Genomic DNA, 14,265 nt, shown 5'->3' on the forward strand with positions numbered 1-14,265 from the left:
AAAGCAAATATACCTACAATGCAAGTAGAAATAACCTATGAAAGAGAAAGGTCTTGTAGGCTGAAGCGTAAAAGAGATAATGTGTTCTCTGTACAGGAAGTGTTACACATGAATTAAACCTAGAATCTGATACGTGCTTGAGGCATGGTCGTAAATTACAGGGGGGGGGGGGGTTCTATTCCCTCCAATAATCAATACCGGCCAATACAACCTCCCCAATAATCATGTCTCCCCCTAAATGGGGGGAGACATGAACTCCCCCCCCCCCCCCCCAATGTTCAAACCAAAGTCACATCCTTGACTGGAGGTGAGTCCCACACTGGATGGTTTCATGAGCACTAGAGCATTCAGCTGTATCCCAGTGACCCCACTGTGGTACCTGACAGGCCAGCTCATGGCAACCCCTCCCCCCAGCCCCCTCCTATTTCAGTTTGATCATCTGCTGATTCCATTATCCACAGTGAAGCACCAATCTGCATAACGGAAGCTTTGCTCAGAGTGGTGTGAGAATGTGTGCTGTAAAAGAAGAAAACGACTGACTTCATTTTTTTTTTTGCTTTAAAACTTTAATATTAAACCCAGAAAAAATATCACCCTATAGCTCAGAAAAGGCTTTGTCCATTACTGCCTTGCTCCACTCTCCAAAGCAGCCACCTCCGGATTTAAAGGCGTCAGGAACGAGCATAAAAATACTTAAGCTGAAATATTATTTGCAGTTTCCCATCTGCTTTAAAAAAGTATGAGGAAATGTCATTTTGCCAAGTACTTTGTCCAAAGGCCTGCATGTCGCACTCCCTCAAACACACTTACACACAAACAGAATGCTCACTGGCCTACAAGCTGCACCTGGATCAAACCAAGAAATAACAGCTCTCAAAAATCGTGCAAAATCTTAAATATGGCCAAGAAACTTTTGAACTTATTATAAAGAATTGGGGAAAAAGTACCTGCTAAATATCATACAGCACCAGTCAAAACACTGCCCCTCCATCTCTCCATCCATCCTCTGAAGGGTTATCCTGGTCAGTGTCATGGGGGGGGGGGGGCTGTTATAAGGGTAGGATTTGAACTCCCAGCCCTAAAGACTATGAGGCAATAGTGCTACCCACTGAGCCACTAAGCCTCCCTCCCACAGCATCTCACGAAATGTAATGAACTGCAGCCCTGTGAGGTTAGGGAAACGCAAGTGTACATTTTTAAATTCACCACTCCACATTGCAGACTGTATTTGCACACATTACCGTTTCGCACGACTCCAACTGCATATACAGTGGTGCACTGAAGAAGGGTGAGATGCACCGAAAGCTCTATTACAGGGTCCATTACGGGCATCTAAGTGATGTCACCCAAAACAGACACAAATCAATCTCTGCACACTGCACTGCCGTCTGCTTGGCAGCCAAGCTGTCGATCTTTCTGATCTGGGAGACCTGCCAGCAGCAGCAGCAGACTTTGCAGAGACCCAAGTACAGCAAGAGAGACGGTGGCCCATTCTGCAGCGTTAGTGAGGAGCTACTCATGGCTGCACATTGGGTCACTCCCCTAACCCCCCCCATCAGTGTGGCCAGCAGGTGCTTCAGAGCACTGGATGCTTCTGTGACAGAATAGCATGGTCATAGTCAAAGTTCTCATCCAAAGTAAAGGGCTGAACTTCCTCTGGCGCCTCCTAGGGGAAGGGCAGGGAAATATGTCATGAGAATTACCAAGATTTCAAAGGAGTGCCCACTGAACTGCGTCCCAGCCAGCAGAACAATTAACAAAAGAAACACGAGAAACATAACTAAATTATACAAAGAAATACTCAAGCAAGCAAACATGTATATTTGACTTGCTTTCATGCATAATTGTGTCTTTAAAAGGCATGTCATGTATACAGAACCAGTCAAAATCTGGACTCACCTGCTTTTAATGCATTGCTATGTTACTTACCTTGCTGTAAAAGCCCTCAAGGCAATACAAGACAAGTAATACCAAGTAATACATATCAAATATTGCAACAGCATCAAAAATAATTCTCAAATTTTAGACTCATCCAAATTGCCCCCATTTGCTTTGATGACAGCATTGCAGACTCTTGGCATTCTTTCAGCCAGCTTACAGTTCACACCCCCCTGGAATGCTTCTCCAACACTCCTGAAGGTTGGCTACCTTCAATCTGACTCTTCCCAGACAAACTCTATAGGGCTTCTGTGGAGGATTGTGGGGGCCAAGTCATCTGTCACAGCCCTCCATCTCTTTACTTATTTACAAGGTAATAGTTCTTACCCAAACATAAGGTGTGCCTATGGTCATTATCTCACTGAAAAACAAATAGGTTTCAGTAGGTGTGTCCAGACTTTTGACTGGTACTGTATGCAAGACTTCCATTTGTTGAATCATAGTGATCTGTCGGGAAGTTGAATGAGCTCTATTCTCACGTGACATCCAGAGGTTCTTGGCCTTACTTGGCTTCCAGGAGTTGAGCTTTGGCCCTGATCTTGGTTCAGGGTCACCGTGTGAAACTCCAGCATGGTGTGGTGGCAGACGGAGGCTGTGCAAGGGAGGCCCTCTTCTGCTTCACCAGGCAGTGCCATCTGATCTGAGGACAAACAGGGGATATGCAAGGCTGAGGGTACGAAGAAATGCTACACTTCTAGATGCCAGCCGAAGCAAATCAGTAATCAGCGTCTCTCATCACAGCGTGCAGAATGTGATACATATTGGTTTCCTAGGCAACCCTTAACATGCATGTACAAAAACTCAGTATGCTATAGTGCCCCAGACTGATTGCCACCATTCAAATCATGCTAAAGTTAACATTCATCCTTCCCAAACACATGTTCCCAATCAACCAGAGCTTAAGCGACAAGCTGGGGGGAAATGGAAACTCTGGGTCACCTCCAATGACTGCTACGGCACTTTCTTTCTTTTTTTTTTTTTTTTGAGTGCTAGACATATTCTCCACACGGCGACTTAAGCAGGACAGAACTAGCAAACACAGGAGATGAGTCTCGGACTGCGGAAACACATCGGCACAGCGGTGACCTTTAACAAGCACCGAAAATCAGACGGCCAGTCATCTTTCCAGAAGGGCCCTAATGTAGCAGCCGGGTAACGAGAAGCAACAACGAAAAACAGAGGGAAGAAGAAATGCAGCAAAAAGAGCACAGACTTTGATAAACATCTGCTAACAAAGCATCTTCACACATTATGCCCCCACCAGAAATAAATTCAAAAAAAAGATAACTGTCAAATGTAAATGATTATATATGCAGGTACATTAACAAAAAGAGAATTTCAATAAATTAAAGAGCTCAGACAATCCAATATTGACAGACACCCCCCAGTCTCTCCCACAAAGTCCCACTACAGCCACTCTTTCAGCTTTTGGCAGTAATAAAGGCAACGAAGGTCCTAATTAAACAGCTAATTACTCTCTCAGTGGAAGCAACTCGTTAAGTTTAAGGCCAGGAGGACAGTGCCTAGGCAGATGGGAGATAAACTTGAGCTGGGTGTATGGAGGGGGGGGGGGTGGGCCTCTGACAGACTGGGCCCAGATGTGTGGGGGTTGTGGGTTCAAATACAATGCAGAAGGCAGTAATTGGGGCACAACACATCCCCAGGAACAGGTGTCTCACTTCCCACAGCATTGTGGGAAATATAGCACCTGACTCACTGTGATCTGGCACCTCAGTGGAGGGAGTGAAGTCAGACGAGGGGCCCGTATGTTTATTACAGCAGGGTGACTATTTGCCTTGAAAAAAAACTCTGATTATAAAGATCATCAAGTAATTAAAAGTCTCAGAATTAAGTCCTGAATGCTGAAAGTGTCCTTGTCAATCCATCTCAGGCAAATCTCAGTTAATCTATTACTTCCAGTGTCAAACGTTCAAGACATCGATCCGTAAAAGGACCCAATTATGCAATTCCAAGACTTAGCACAGGCCTTGCAAGTCTTCAAGATGTCGCCCCCCCCCCCCCCCCCCCATCTTCTCAAGTTCACTGCGGCAGATTAATAATCATCCATGTTAATCGGGGTGAAGTTCAGAGTCAGTCTTTCCATTATCTGGCTCGTCTGACTGGCAGGGGACAGAAGCCATCAGCGGTTTCCCCTCTCAGAGGCACATTCTGAATTACAGATCTGTCTACGTTTTCCTCCCAGAACCTAAACATGATGGAGGGTATTCGAGGCGATGGTCTCGACATGAAGGTCTTGCAGGCCTCATTAATTAAAGGTCATGACAATTCAGGATGAGCCTCGTCCAGCTGTCAGACAGCCGTGTTCCATTTATCGAAAAACTAAGATAAAGCAAATATTAAGGCACACTCCCTGAATGTTATGGTCCCTCACCCCTAATCAAAGGCCAGCTGAAATGCATTTCGCAAATATTCCTGATGGTCACTAATGCATTTAAATAAGCTGTAACAACTTCCCTGATTAGAGCAATGGTACGCAGGCAACAAGGGCTGAACAATGCTAACTATAAGCTGAACCGTACAAGAGCAAATGCAGGGCAAAGAAACAAAAAATTCAAATTCTACACATGGAAAATATTTCTTCATAAGAGACATCTTTAAAGAAAATGCTATAGTACAGACGCTTCCTGGGTTTTGATGGCCCATGTTACGATATTTCAGCTTTATGATGGGTATTCCAATTCCATTCTGTTTTTCACTTTCAGTACATTATTCAATAAATACATGCATGGAACATTCAACACATAATAAAATAGACTTTGTGCTAATGATTTTGCCCAACTGCAGGCTAATGTAAGTGCCCTAAGTCTAGGCTATGATGTTTGATAGGTTAGCTGTACTGTATCAAAATGCATTTTTTCGCCTTACGATTGGTTTATTGGACCTCATTGTAACCTGGGGAGGGGCTGTACACTAAATGTTTTATGTTTCCCAGAATGGTGCAATGCTTTGATATTTCCATCCATCACAGGGCACACGCACGATCCCACACCACGGGGAATAAAGACATGCCAATTAACCTAACTGCCTGGATTTGGACTGTGGGATGATACGGAGGAAACCCACACGACACGGAGAACATGCCAACTCTGCAGGAGAGAGGAGGCTGGATTCACACCACCGACGCTGAAGGTGCTATCCACTAAGACACAGTTCAGCCATTTTTTAATTTAATGTTAGATTTCATCAACATAGTGACTATGTAAAGAAAAACCTGTGGGGGGAAAAAAATCACAAAAATTCATAGGTCAAACTCTGTTAAGAAAACAAAAAGCTTCATGATTGGTTTAGGACAGATAGTTACCTGAATTCAAACTGAGATCTTCCTCTTCATGGCTGAAGTCTGAGACATCCAGGTAGTTGTCAAACTGCATGCAAGGAAAATATCTCTGTAAGGAATTCCTTGGTGTTTTACAGGGCATCATAGAAAGAAACAGAACTTCGGGCGAGAATGGTACCATCTGTCTAAGCAGCGTGTGCCGGTCCGGTCAGTCATCACTGTCATTTCCTAATTGCTACCAAGATACCAAATCATCTCAGTGACCCTGTGTACACTTGGTCGTAAAGTGCGTCTTGGGTGATTGGATTGCAAGTGGACAGTGCAAAACCAGTGTAAACGACCACCAAAACACATTCAGTACATTTACAGGGACACTAAGAAAATCAAATTATTGTGTTAGTCTGACTAAAACCGGACTTTTATAGTACATGCAAACATGTCAGTCCAGCTGAAACTGCACTAAATCGAATTGGCTGAAACTGCACTAAATCGAATTGGCTGAAACTGCACTAAATCGAATTGCTCCAAGTCAGACTAAGACACCCAGGTAATGCGATTGGGAGTCGAATTACTCCTGCAGGTATACGTTCAGTCGGACTGAAACACTGGCCTAGGTGCTCTGGGCATGCTCCACCGCCTTTACCGAGCCGACCTTTCTGCAGTGGAAAACCAAAGCGAGCTGGATCCACACTGTAACTAGTCTCTTTTCGCAGTCCAGGTCAGGTACGGCTCGGTTCCTGTATGCCAGTGGAAAAGCGCCAAAACACAGCGAGAACCGTAGATCACGCCCAGGCTGGAAGGCTGGTTTCTAGTGTCTTCTTGACATTTCGTTTGTAGTCATGGAGATATGGATACCTACGCACCTTCACCCCACCGGGGGGCCGCTCTCCAGTCACGAACCCACCCACTGTCACGCCTTTGTCCAGCACAATCTGCAACCAAAGCAAAGAATTCTTTATTTAGGGAAACATACTTCACCAAGATGTACCTATATGTGCTTCACAAGTTCATTTATTTATGCATTTTTTTTTCTTATAACACCTTGTGCCCGACAAAGAAAACTGAACTAAGAACTACAGAACTCAACAATTATTGCTCCACACTTCTGCTAAGAGAGAGGTGACAGGACGTAATGGTTCAGGAATTTAATTTTTGTCTAAAAAGCCGCAGCTTGAAATCCCTAGAGAAGCCTCTGCTATACGCTTCAACAAGGTACATAATGTGAATTGCTTCAATAAATTACCCTGCTTTTTAAATGAATTGTAAAGTGTCAGACTCCAAGTCCTTAGGGTAAAGGTATATGCTAAAAAGCCAAATAATAATTCAGTACTAGTAAAACCAATTTATTTGAAACTAAACACACATTTGTTTTTTATAATGTTAAAGTGTTCAGAATGAATAATTTCCTATATATCCTCAAGGCTACATAAAACACCATCTGCAGCGGGGATATTTTTGTCTTGTTCCATTAAAGACTAATTGTAGAGTGTTCTGCAGACTTTTTACTGTGTACGGGTAGACTGAGGCGTGAAGGGGCTTCACGAGTACAAACAGCAGCCTCCTGTCAGGATTCAGCACATCCAGCTTTCAGGCAAACTGCACTGCAGGCCACCGAGAATGTTACACGAGACCAGACCTCGCATTTGCATCATTCTAGATGAAGGTGAGTATTGGCATTTCATTGCCATCCGGCAGTCTGAACGATGGACAGTAACGAACATGGCAAACGTCCAGCTACCAAGAATGCATGCATGGTCGCTCAACAACTGCCTGCTGCCCTGCTTCGTGAAAAGGCTACTGGGTCTAATCTCAGGAATGCCCCCCCCCCCCGACTGAACTCTAACCACAAGTGTTTTCAGTAACAGGTAATACTGCTACAACCTCATGTAGACACTTATCACCCAGCCATTCTCCTTCCTCCATGTCCGTCTTCACCCCATTTTGCATCCCACTAGCTGTCTGACAGAGGCTCAATCCTGATGCCAAATCCAGCTGTCCATCTGCAGCGCCTCCGAGAGGAAAGAAACCAAATGAAAATTTGTGCTATTATCAGCTACCTAGAAAACGTGTTCATTCGAAGCAACATGTAATGCATATGTAATATAACAGCTTTGACATAACAAGTAAACACGGTGGTGGGTAGATATGATTTACTGCTCGCTAGGGGAGGGACGCTACTTTTCTGCAGCAGATCTGGGTACATACAGCAGTTAACCATCATACAGCAGTTAACCATCATACAGCAGCTAACCATCATACAGCAGCTAACCATCATACAGCAGTTAACCATCATACAGCAGTTAACCATCATACAGCAGTTAACCATCATACAGCAGGTTTAACCATCATACAGCAGTCACACAACAAATACAACGGACAGAATATAAGATAATACAAAAGATATTTACACTGTTACCAGTAAGGTATATACACTTTATGGACAAAAGTATTGGGACACCTTGATATTACACACAACGTTTATGACATTGCATTCTAAAACCATAGGCATCATTTGATAATTGTGGCATTTATCAAGTCATTCTACTATTTAGAGTTTCAGGAACCTTGATAATGCTGAACAGCTAGTGTGGGAGCCAGCCATGACTGATGCAACAGCACTATATGTAATCGTAATGCAAACTAAGTTAATAAGAGTTAAATTACCCATTAAATGCCGATGTGGAGTTGGTCCCCCCGTTGCAGCTATAGCAGCTGCCACTCTTCTGGGGAGGCTTTCTGCAAGATTGTGGAGTGTATCTGTGGGAATGTTTGCCCATTCATCCAGAAGAGCATTTGTGAGGTCAGACACTGATGTTAGATGTGAAGGCCTGGCTTGTCTTCATATGCATACCAAACTGTTCCCACAAACATGGAAGCACAGAATTGTCCAAAATGTTTTGATGTGCGAACCAAGACATATTGGACAATTACACACTTCTAACTTTGTGGGTACAGTTTGGGGAAGGCCCTTGACTGACTTGAACAGAGCCGTGACCTCGACCCCATCAAAAACCTTTGGGATGAATTAGAATAGAGACTGCAAGCCAGGCTTCGCGGCCAGCATCAGTGCCTGACCTCACAAATGGATGAATAGGCAAAAATTCCCAGACTCACTCCAAAAAATTGTGGAAAACCTTCGCAGAAAAATGGCCGCAAATGACAACTGCAAAGGGGGAATCAGCTGCATACTGATGCCTGTGGATTTATTATGGGGTGTCATAAAAGTTCCCGTAGCTGTAATGGCCAGGGGTCCCAGGACGTTCGTCCATATAGTGTATCTGCTTGCTTAATTAATTCAGGGAACGTACCTTACTTAAGTACAACGTTGGGCCCCTTCCAGTCATAGCTTCAGGAACACAAACTCTACTCTATTTCATGATCCCAAGTTAAGAATGAATGATATCTTCTCCAGAAGTGACAGAGCATGAAAGAGTCACATAACTAAACTCATGTGCTTTTGCAAAGTTCTAAAGAATTACAGGTGTGATGCTCACCTGCTGGGAGGTGAGTGAAGGAGCTCAGAAAGCCCTCATAGGTCTGCTCAGAGGAGATGCAGAGGAGCTCCAAGGTGTCCACCACCGCCTGCTCATAGGCCGCGACACGGACGCCACTCGGCACCACTGGCATCCCGCCTCACACCTGCCCGAACCCAAAGGCAGCACACGCTCACCGGGAGAGGCGAGGCAAATGGCTGGAGGGGACACCGCTGTGACATTTTCCCACTCGCAGTCAAGTCAGATCAGCTCCAAATGCCAAGGACACTTTTTTAAATAGTTTACAGAAATCTCTAGAGAAGACAAGAGCAAAATTCCTTGACCTGGCCAGCATACAAAGAAAAAAAAACATTTTCAAAGGCTTTCCACTAGTGAAAGTGGGTGGTGGGAGCAACACATAATGCACAAAGCTAAAATAACCATTTCAAATGTAACAACCGCCCCCCCAATTTTACTCTGCAATCTACAGCAGTCTAAAGAACAGCGAAAACCAACAAAGTACCAGGGAGGGGAGAATGCAGCATAGCTACGTGCCTCGTTTCATCTCCATTACCCATCAGCTAAAGTCACTACTGCATGTCTCTTGAACAGAGTCGCATTCTACAATTCATGGGCTTTTATTTTTGAACACAATGTTCTGAACATCTTTCCACCTAAAATAATCTAATGGTCACAAGAAGCAAAGAGGGTCAGGCCATAGAAAGGAGGTAGGAGGCATGATGAAAACAACAATACTGGATGTACTTTCTCTACAAGAAAGAGGACTGAACATCACTGAATGTCAAAGTAAAGGTCTCTTATGGCCAGAACAGCACACAGGCTAAATTCTTTTTAATACCAATCACAAAAATCACAAGTACACTAAATACTATAAAGGCATGCAACTACTAAAATATCAAACAGAAACTGTGGCATTCATCAATTCATTCCAATATTTGGAGTTTCAGGGGCCGTGAAAATGCTGAACAGCCAGTGTGGGAGGCAGCCATTAATGATGCAACAGCACTATATGTAATGTAAACTAAGTCAAGAAGAAGCAAATTACCCATTAAATGGCAATAGGATAGCATCTCTTGGCTGTGACCCCGTACCCCAAACCAAACTCATAGAGGCCCCCAGGAACAGAGACTAAATGCACACATTCCCCTCACAGACTGGAGACCCAGGTGCGTGGCTGTTTATCTTTCGACTTCTAACGATCTTTTCGGGTTGCTGTGGCCGCAGTCGTGTTTTGCGTGCTCCTGTGTGTCTCCCACAATAAGAAAAAAAACACACACGATGCTTTCGAGAGCCGTACAGCTGCCCCTGTGTACGAGTGGCTCCTCCCGGGTGAGACGGAGTGAAGAGAGTTAATGAAAAACAGGACGCTGCGTAACAGCACATTTTTCAGGCCGCTGTGCTCACAGCAGATAATGCGGGCCACGGGTTCACTGCAGGTGGAGAATTTCCCAGTTTTATGGGCATATATATGGAGTCATAAAATAAGAAAAAGTGGGGATTCTGGGAATTATATCCCAATGAGTTTCACTACTACACATTACATGGGGAACATTAAACCAAACACTGGGGTGGATCTGCAGCAAAATCACTACTTAAAAACTTTTCAGAAAGTATGTTTCCAGAGACACTTTACATTACACTTTATGGATGAGACACAAACAGCTTCACTGTAATTAATCACCAATGCCATGCAAAGGATTAATTGCAAAGTTTACAAGCTAGTACAGTATCACACACGGCCAAAATTACACAACCTCTATGTGCCAGTTTACATTCTGTGTGGCCCCTGGTGACAGGCAGACCTGTTCTCTAGCACCGGAGCACAGTTCTTTTGTATACTCCACTAATGTTAAGTAGGTAAAGAGGACACCTTTACATACTAAACACAATCCTCACAGCTAAGTAGATACTCATTATAACATGAGCCATCCAAGGGCAGGGACCAACTTGATAAATTGGGTATAGTATTTCCTGTCTGCGTTTCTCTTCTTGACCTTTAAAGGCCCCATCATTCATCTGTTTAATTCACCTCATCAGCCACAAGAAATCATCCCCTTCATTTTTATGATGTATCACTTACTTATTTCAAAGACGGGTGATTTGTGCATGTTTTTTTTTAATCATTCCTATTTGGCAAGTATAATTTTTGGTGGGCTGTATGGGAAAATATACACGATGAGCTACTAAGAGTTACAAATATCCTGAGAACGTGTACTGATGCATTAAATAAGTTTGGTTCTTAGCGACATTAGCTGATAGGATTGAAAGACAACAGAGGAAGAAGCGCTGTATGCCCACCTACTTCGCTCGGCAGTCAGGGGCCGTTAACCTCACCATCTGTGTGCTGTCAGTAGGACCAGCGTAGCTTCACGCATAGCCTCCCACATATCAGGACAAGACTGTTACCAAGCTGTCTTCAGTGACACTGGGAAAGTCCAAAAAGGTAAGAGGCGATGCGAACTCGCATGAAATACTAAACCACACAAAACTTATCCATCGACCGTTATCACATACATGTGCAACCAAGCCACAGCCAAATTCTTGTAATTTTCAAAAACGTGACATTGCCTAGGTGATAGATAATAATACCAGAATAGTGCATAACTGCAGTATCTAGCATGCAACACATGTTGTGAAAATGTTATTACAGTGTTGTTCAAGTGCACCAGAGGTTAAAAATAATGTAATGAAGATTTTAGGAGCAACGCTACAAAAAGCAAGCTAAACGCATCTTATATCGTGCATTATCTTGATGCATTAAACAATACCATTGACATTTAACAGTGAAACGACCAGCCGATGCCGTTTACCATCGTGTTCACCAGCTTGCTCAGCTTCAGAGTTTCCACGTTAGACCAGTTTCACATTAATAACAGACAACATACTTCTGGTTAAGATTTTTAAGCCTTATGTATATTATGAATGGGCGTGATTAATGTCTATGAAGGGATGTACATTCTCTTAATTATGATCAACATTTAGGTAGTATAGGAGGTTGCGATACAATACCTTAAAACCGTCTGTCCTATCCCCGGGAAAACATAAGCAATGAATTCTGGGAAATGTTGTTTCGTGTCCCTTAAACAAAGGCGTAAATATGGGTGTAAAAACTACATCCCATAAGTCCTATAGCCGTAGCCGTACTGTCCGCCTGTTCAATTGTCATAGGCAATATAGGGTTCCGGGGTGTTCTGTTTCAGTAATGACGAATGACTCTGAAACATTAAAAAGTTCAAATTAAGTAAGCGTACATAAAAGTTTAATGGATGTCGTGTTTTAACGAGTGAAAATATAACATTTTTAAATCCTTTGTGTCCTTGTGATTAAAATACATGAACTCATGTCTCCCACTATTCCCCTACTGCAGTATGACCTTACAGCCAGTGAGTGCAGTGAACTGTGCAAGCCTTCTGCAGCCTGGATGTTCCTTACTATCACTGGATGGGGACATTTTCCTGTTTGGGCAGAAAGGCTGGCCGAAGCGCTCCTGTCCAACAGGGATTTTTATGGTGCGTTTGAAGAAGGGAGAGCTCAAGTTGCGTCCTGTCTCCTTCTCAAATGATTCCTGCTACCTTCCTCCATTGCGCTGCCCTGCTGTGGCCCACCTAGACCCTTGGGGCTCTGACCCAGAGTGCTACCTCATTCACGGGGGCCGCACTCCCAACAATGAGATCTCTGGAAGCCTGTACCTTCTGAACCAGGACAGCCGTGGCAGCAACCGCAAGGTGACGCTGCGCTGCCAGGAGAAGGAGCTGGTGGGCGAGATGCCGGGACCACGATTCGGGCATACAGCAAGTGTGGTGTACAGCCGGGGCAAGCGAGCCTGTGTCCTCTTTGGGGGTCGCTGCTACAGGCCGCCAGGCGAGAGAACCACAGAGACATGGAACTGTGTGATGGACTGTCCTCCACAGGTGTTCCTCATAGACCTAGATTTTGGCTGCTGCTCCTCCCATATTGTCCCAGAGCTCACTGACGGGCAGTCGTTTCATGTGGCACTGGCACGGGATGACTGCATCTACGTTTTAGGGGGCCACAATCTGTCCTCGGACACCCGGCCGGTACGTCTGCTCCGTATCCAGGTCCAGTTACTCTTAGGTGGCCCGGTGCTCTCATGCGACATCATGGACAATGGCCTCTCAATGACCAGTACCATCACTGTCAAATCAGGTCCCGGCCACGAGTATGTGGTCCTGGGCGGCTACCAGTCTGAGACCCAGAAACGGATGGAGTGCAACAACGTGGTGCTGGATGATACCGGGATCCACATCGAACCCCGAGATCCACCTCCATGGACTGGGGAGATCACCCACAGCCGTACCTGGTTCGGGGGGAGTTTGGGGAAGGGGAGTGCCTTGATCGGGGTGCCCACCGAGGGAAGATCAGCCCAGCCAGATGCCCACAGCTTCTACCAGGTGAGCTTCCAGATGGAGGGAGATGGAAGTGGTGAGGAAGCAATGCAAGGGTGTAGCCAAGAATCCACTGACTTTGAGGACTCCGCCCCTCTGGAGGACTCTGAGGAGCTGTACTTTGGCCGTGAGCCACACGAGTTAGAAGATAGCGGTGATGATGCTGATGGCGACACCTACAATGAAGAGGATGAGGAGGATGAGTCCCAAACGGGTTACTGGATGAGCTGCTGCCTGGGCTGCCAGGCGGATGCCAACACATGGGTGCCCTACTATTCCACCGAGCTGCACCGGCCTGCCATGATCTTCTGCTCTGGGGGGGAGGGTGGTCATTGGGTCCATGCCCAGTGCATGGACCTGAATGAGACTCTACTTATGAAGTTCTCCCAGAACAGCAGCAAATACTTCTGCCTGGACCATGGGGGCATGCCGCGGAAGGAGATGACGCCACCGCGCACTGCCACACCTTTGAAGCGTGTAACCATTAAATCACAGCACCGTAAGGCCCCCATCCGCCTCAGAATGACCCCCACCAAGAAGAGCTTTCTCAGAAGGCTGTTTGATTGACCCGGTGCTTGACTGTAATTTCCATACATGGAGAATGTTTTATACTGGCTTTTTATACTGCAGACTGTAACATAGTGGCAAAGTGGCATAACATACTGCAGTGGTTAGCACTGTTGCCTCACACCTCTGGGACCCGGGTTCGAGTGTCTGCCAGGGTTCCACGTGTGTGGAGTTTGTATGTTCTCCCCATGTCGTGGGGTTTCTGCCAGTTACTCTGGTTTCCCCCCACAGCCCAGTAACATGCTGAGGTGAATTGGAGTTACCAAATTGCCCATATGTGTGAGTGTGATCGGTTAATGCCCCACCCTGGGTTGTGCCCATAGGCCTGAATAGGACAAGCGGTTACAGGAAGTGGATGGGACTGTAACATGCTGATTGACAAAAAGAAATGCCTTTTATTTTAATATTCTGTTTTACTTAATTTTAAAAGCAGTGTCCTTTTTTATGTGAATTCATTGGCATTTGCAATCCTATATGCATAATATTGTAATGAGTGTCTAAATGAAATGCATAAATAATAAAGTTGGTTATGTCATTTTCAGACTTGGAGTTTCATCTATTT

The 14,265-nt window shown here is 44.9% G+C and overlaps 2 protein-coding genes across 4 annotated transcripts; one reads left to right on the forward strand and one right to left on the reverse strand.

The window, feature by feature from the left end:
• Positions 1 to 469: 469 nt before the first annotated feature.
• iftap (intraflagellar transport associated protein) lies at positions 470 to 11,827 on the reverse strand. 3 transcript variants are annotated; one of them, XM_072698229.1, is made up of 7 exons: positions 11,740 to 11,827; positions 8,731 to 8,875; positions 7,118 to 7,236; positions 6,100 to 6,168; positions 5,261 to 5,324; positions 2,418 to 2,578; positions 470 to 1,666 (listed from the first exon to the last, which is right to left on the reverse strand). In XM_072698229.1, the coding sequence occupies exons 2-7, from the start codon at positions 8,861 to 8,863 to the stop codon at positions 1,577 to 1,579; spliced, it is 636 nt and encodes a 211-aa protein (XP_072554330.1). In that variant the 5' UTR covers positions 8,864 to 8,875; positions 11,740 to 11,827; the 3' UTR covers positions 470 to 1,576. The 3 variants fall into 3 exon arrangements, with proteins under 3 accessions (XP_072554330.1, XP_072554329.1, XP_072554331.1); XM_072698228.1 differs by having other exon boundaries at positions 473 to 1,666; positions 7,118 to 7,245; XM_072698230.1 differs by having other exon boundaries at positions 496 to 1,666; positions 2,445 to 2,578; positions 7,118 to 7,247; positions 8,730 to 8,875.
• rag2 (recombination activating gene 2) lies at positions 11,043 to 14,191 on the forward strand. Its single transcript, XM_023842223.2, has 2 exons — positions 11,043 to 11,173; positions 12,098 to 14,191. The coding sequence occupies exon 2, from the start codon at positions 12,099 to 12,101 to the stop codon at positions 13,701 to 13,703; it is 1,605 nt and encodes a 534-aa protein (XP_023697991.2). The 5' UTR covers positions 11,043 to 11,173; position 12,098; the 3' UTR covers positions 13,704 to 14,191.
• Positions 14,192 to 14,265: the final 74 nt, after the last annotated feature.

The sequence above is a fragment of the Paramormyrops kingsleyae genome, chromosome 13 (genome assembly GCF_048594095.1).
Source record: "Paramormyrops kingsleyae isolate MSU_618 chromosome 13, PKINGS_0.4, whole genome shotgun sequence".
Taxonomy (NCBI): domain Eukaryota; kingdom Metazoa; phylum Chordata; class Actinopteri; order Osteoglossiformes; family Mormyridae; genus Paramormyrops; species Paramormyrops kingsleyae.

Excerpts from the sequence above, each read along its gene's own strand:
- iftap (XM_072698228.1), bottom strand. The coding sequence starts at position 8,863 with ATGCCAGTGGTGCCGAGTGGCGTCCGTGTCGCGGCCTATGAGCAGGCG. Across the intron at positions 2,579-5,260 it reads AGATCTCAGTTTGAATTCAG|ATCAGATGGCACTGCCTGGT; the intron begins GTAACTATCTGT and ends GTTTGTCCTCAG. Across the intron at positions 1,667-2,417 it reads CAAGAACCTCTGGATGTCAC|GAGGCGCCAGAGGAAGTTCA; the intron begins GTGAGAATAGAG and ends CCCTTCCCCTAG.
- rag2 (XM_023842223.2), top strand. The coding sequence starts at position 12,099 with ATGACCTTACAGCCAGTGAGTGCAGTGAACTGTGCAAGCCTTCTGCAG.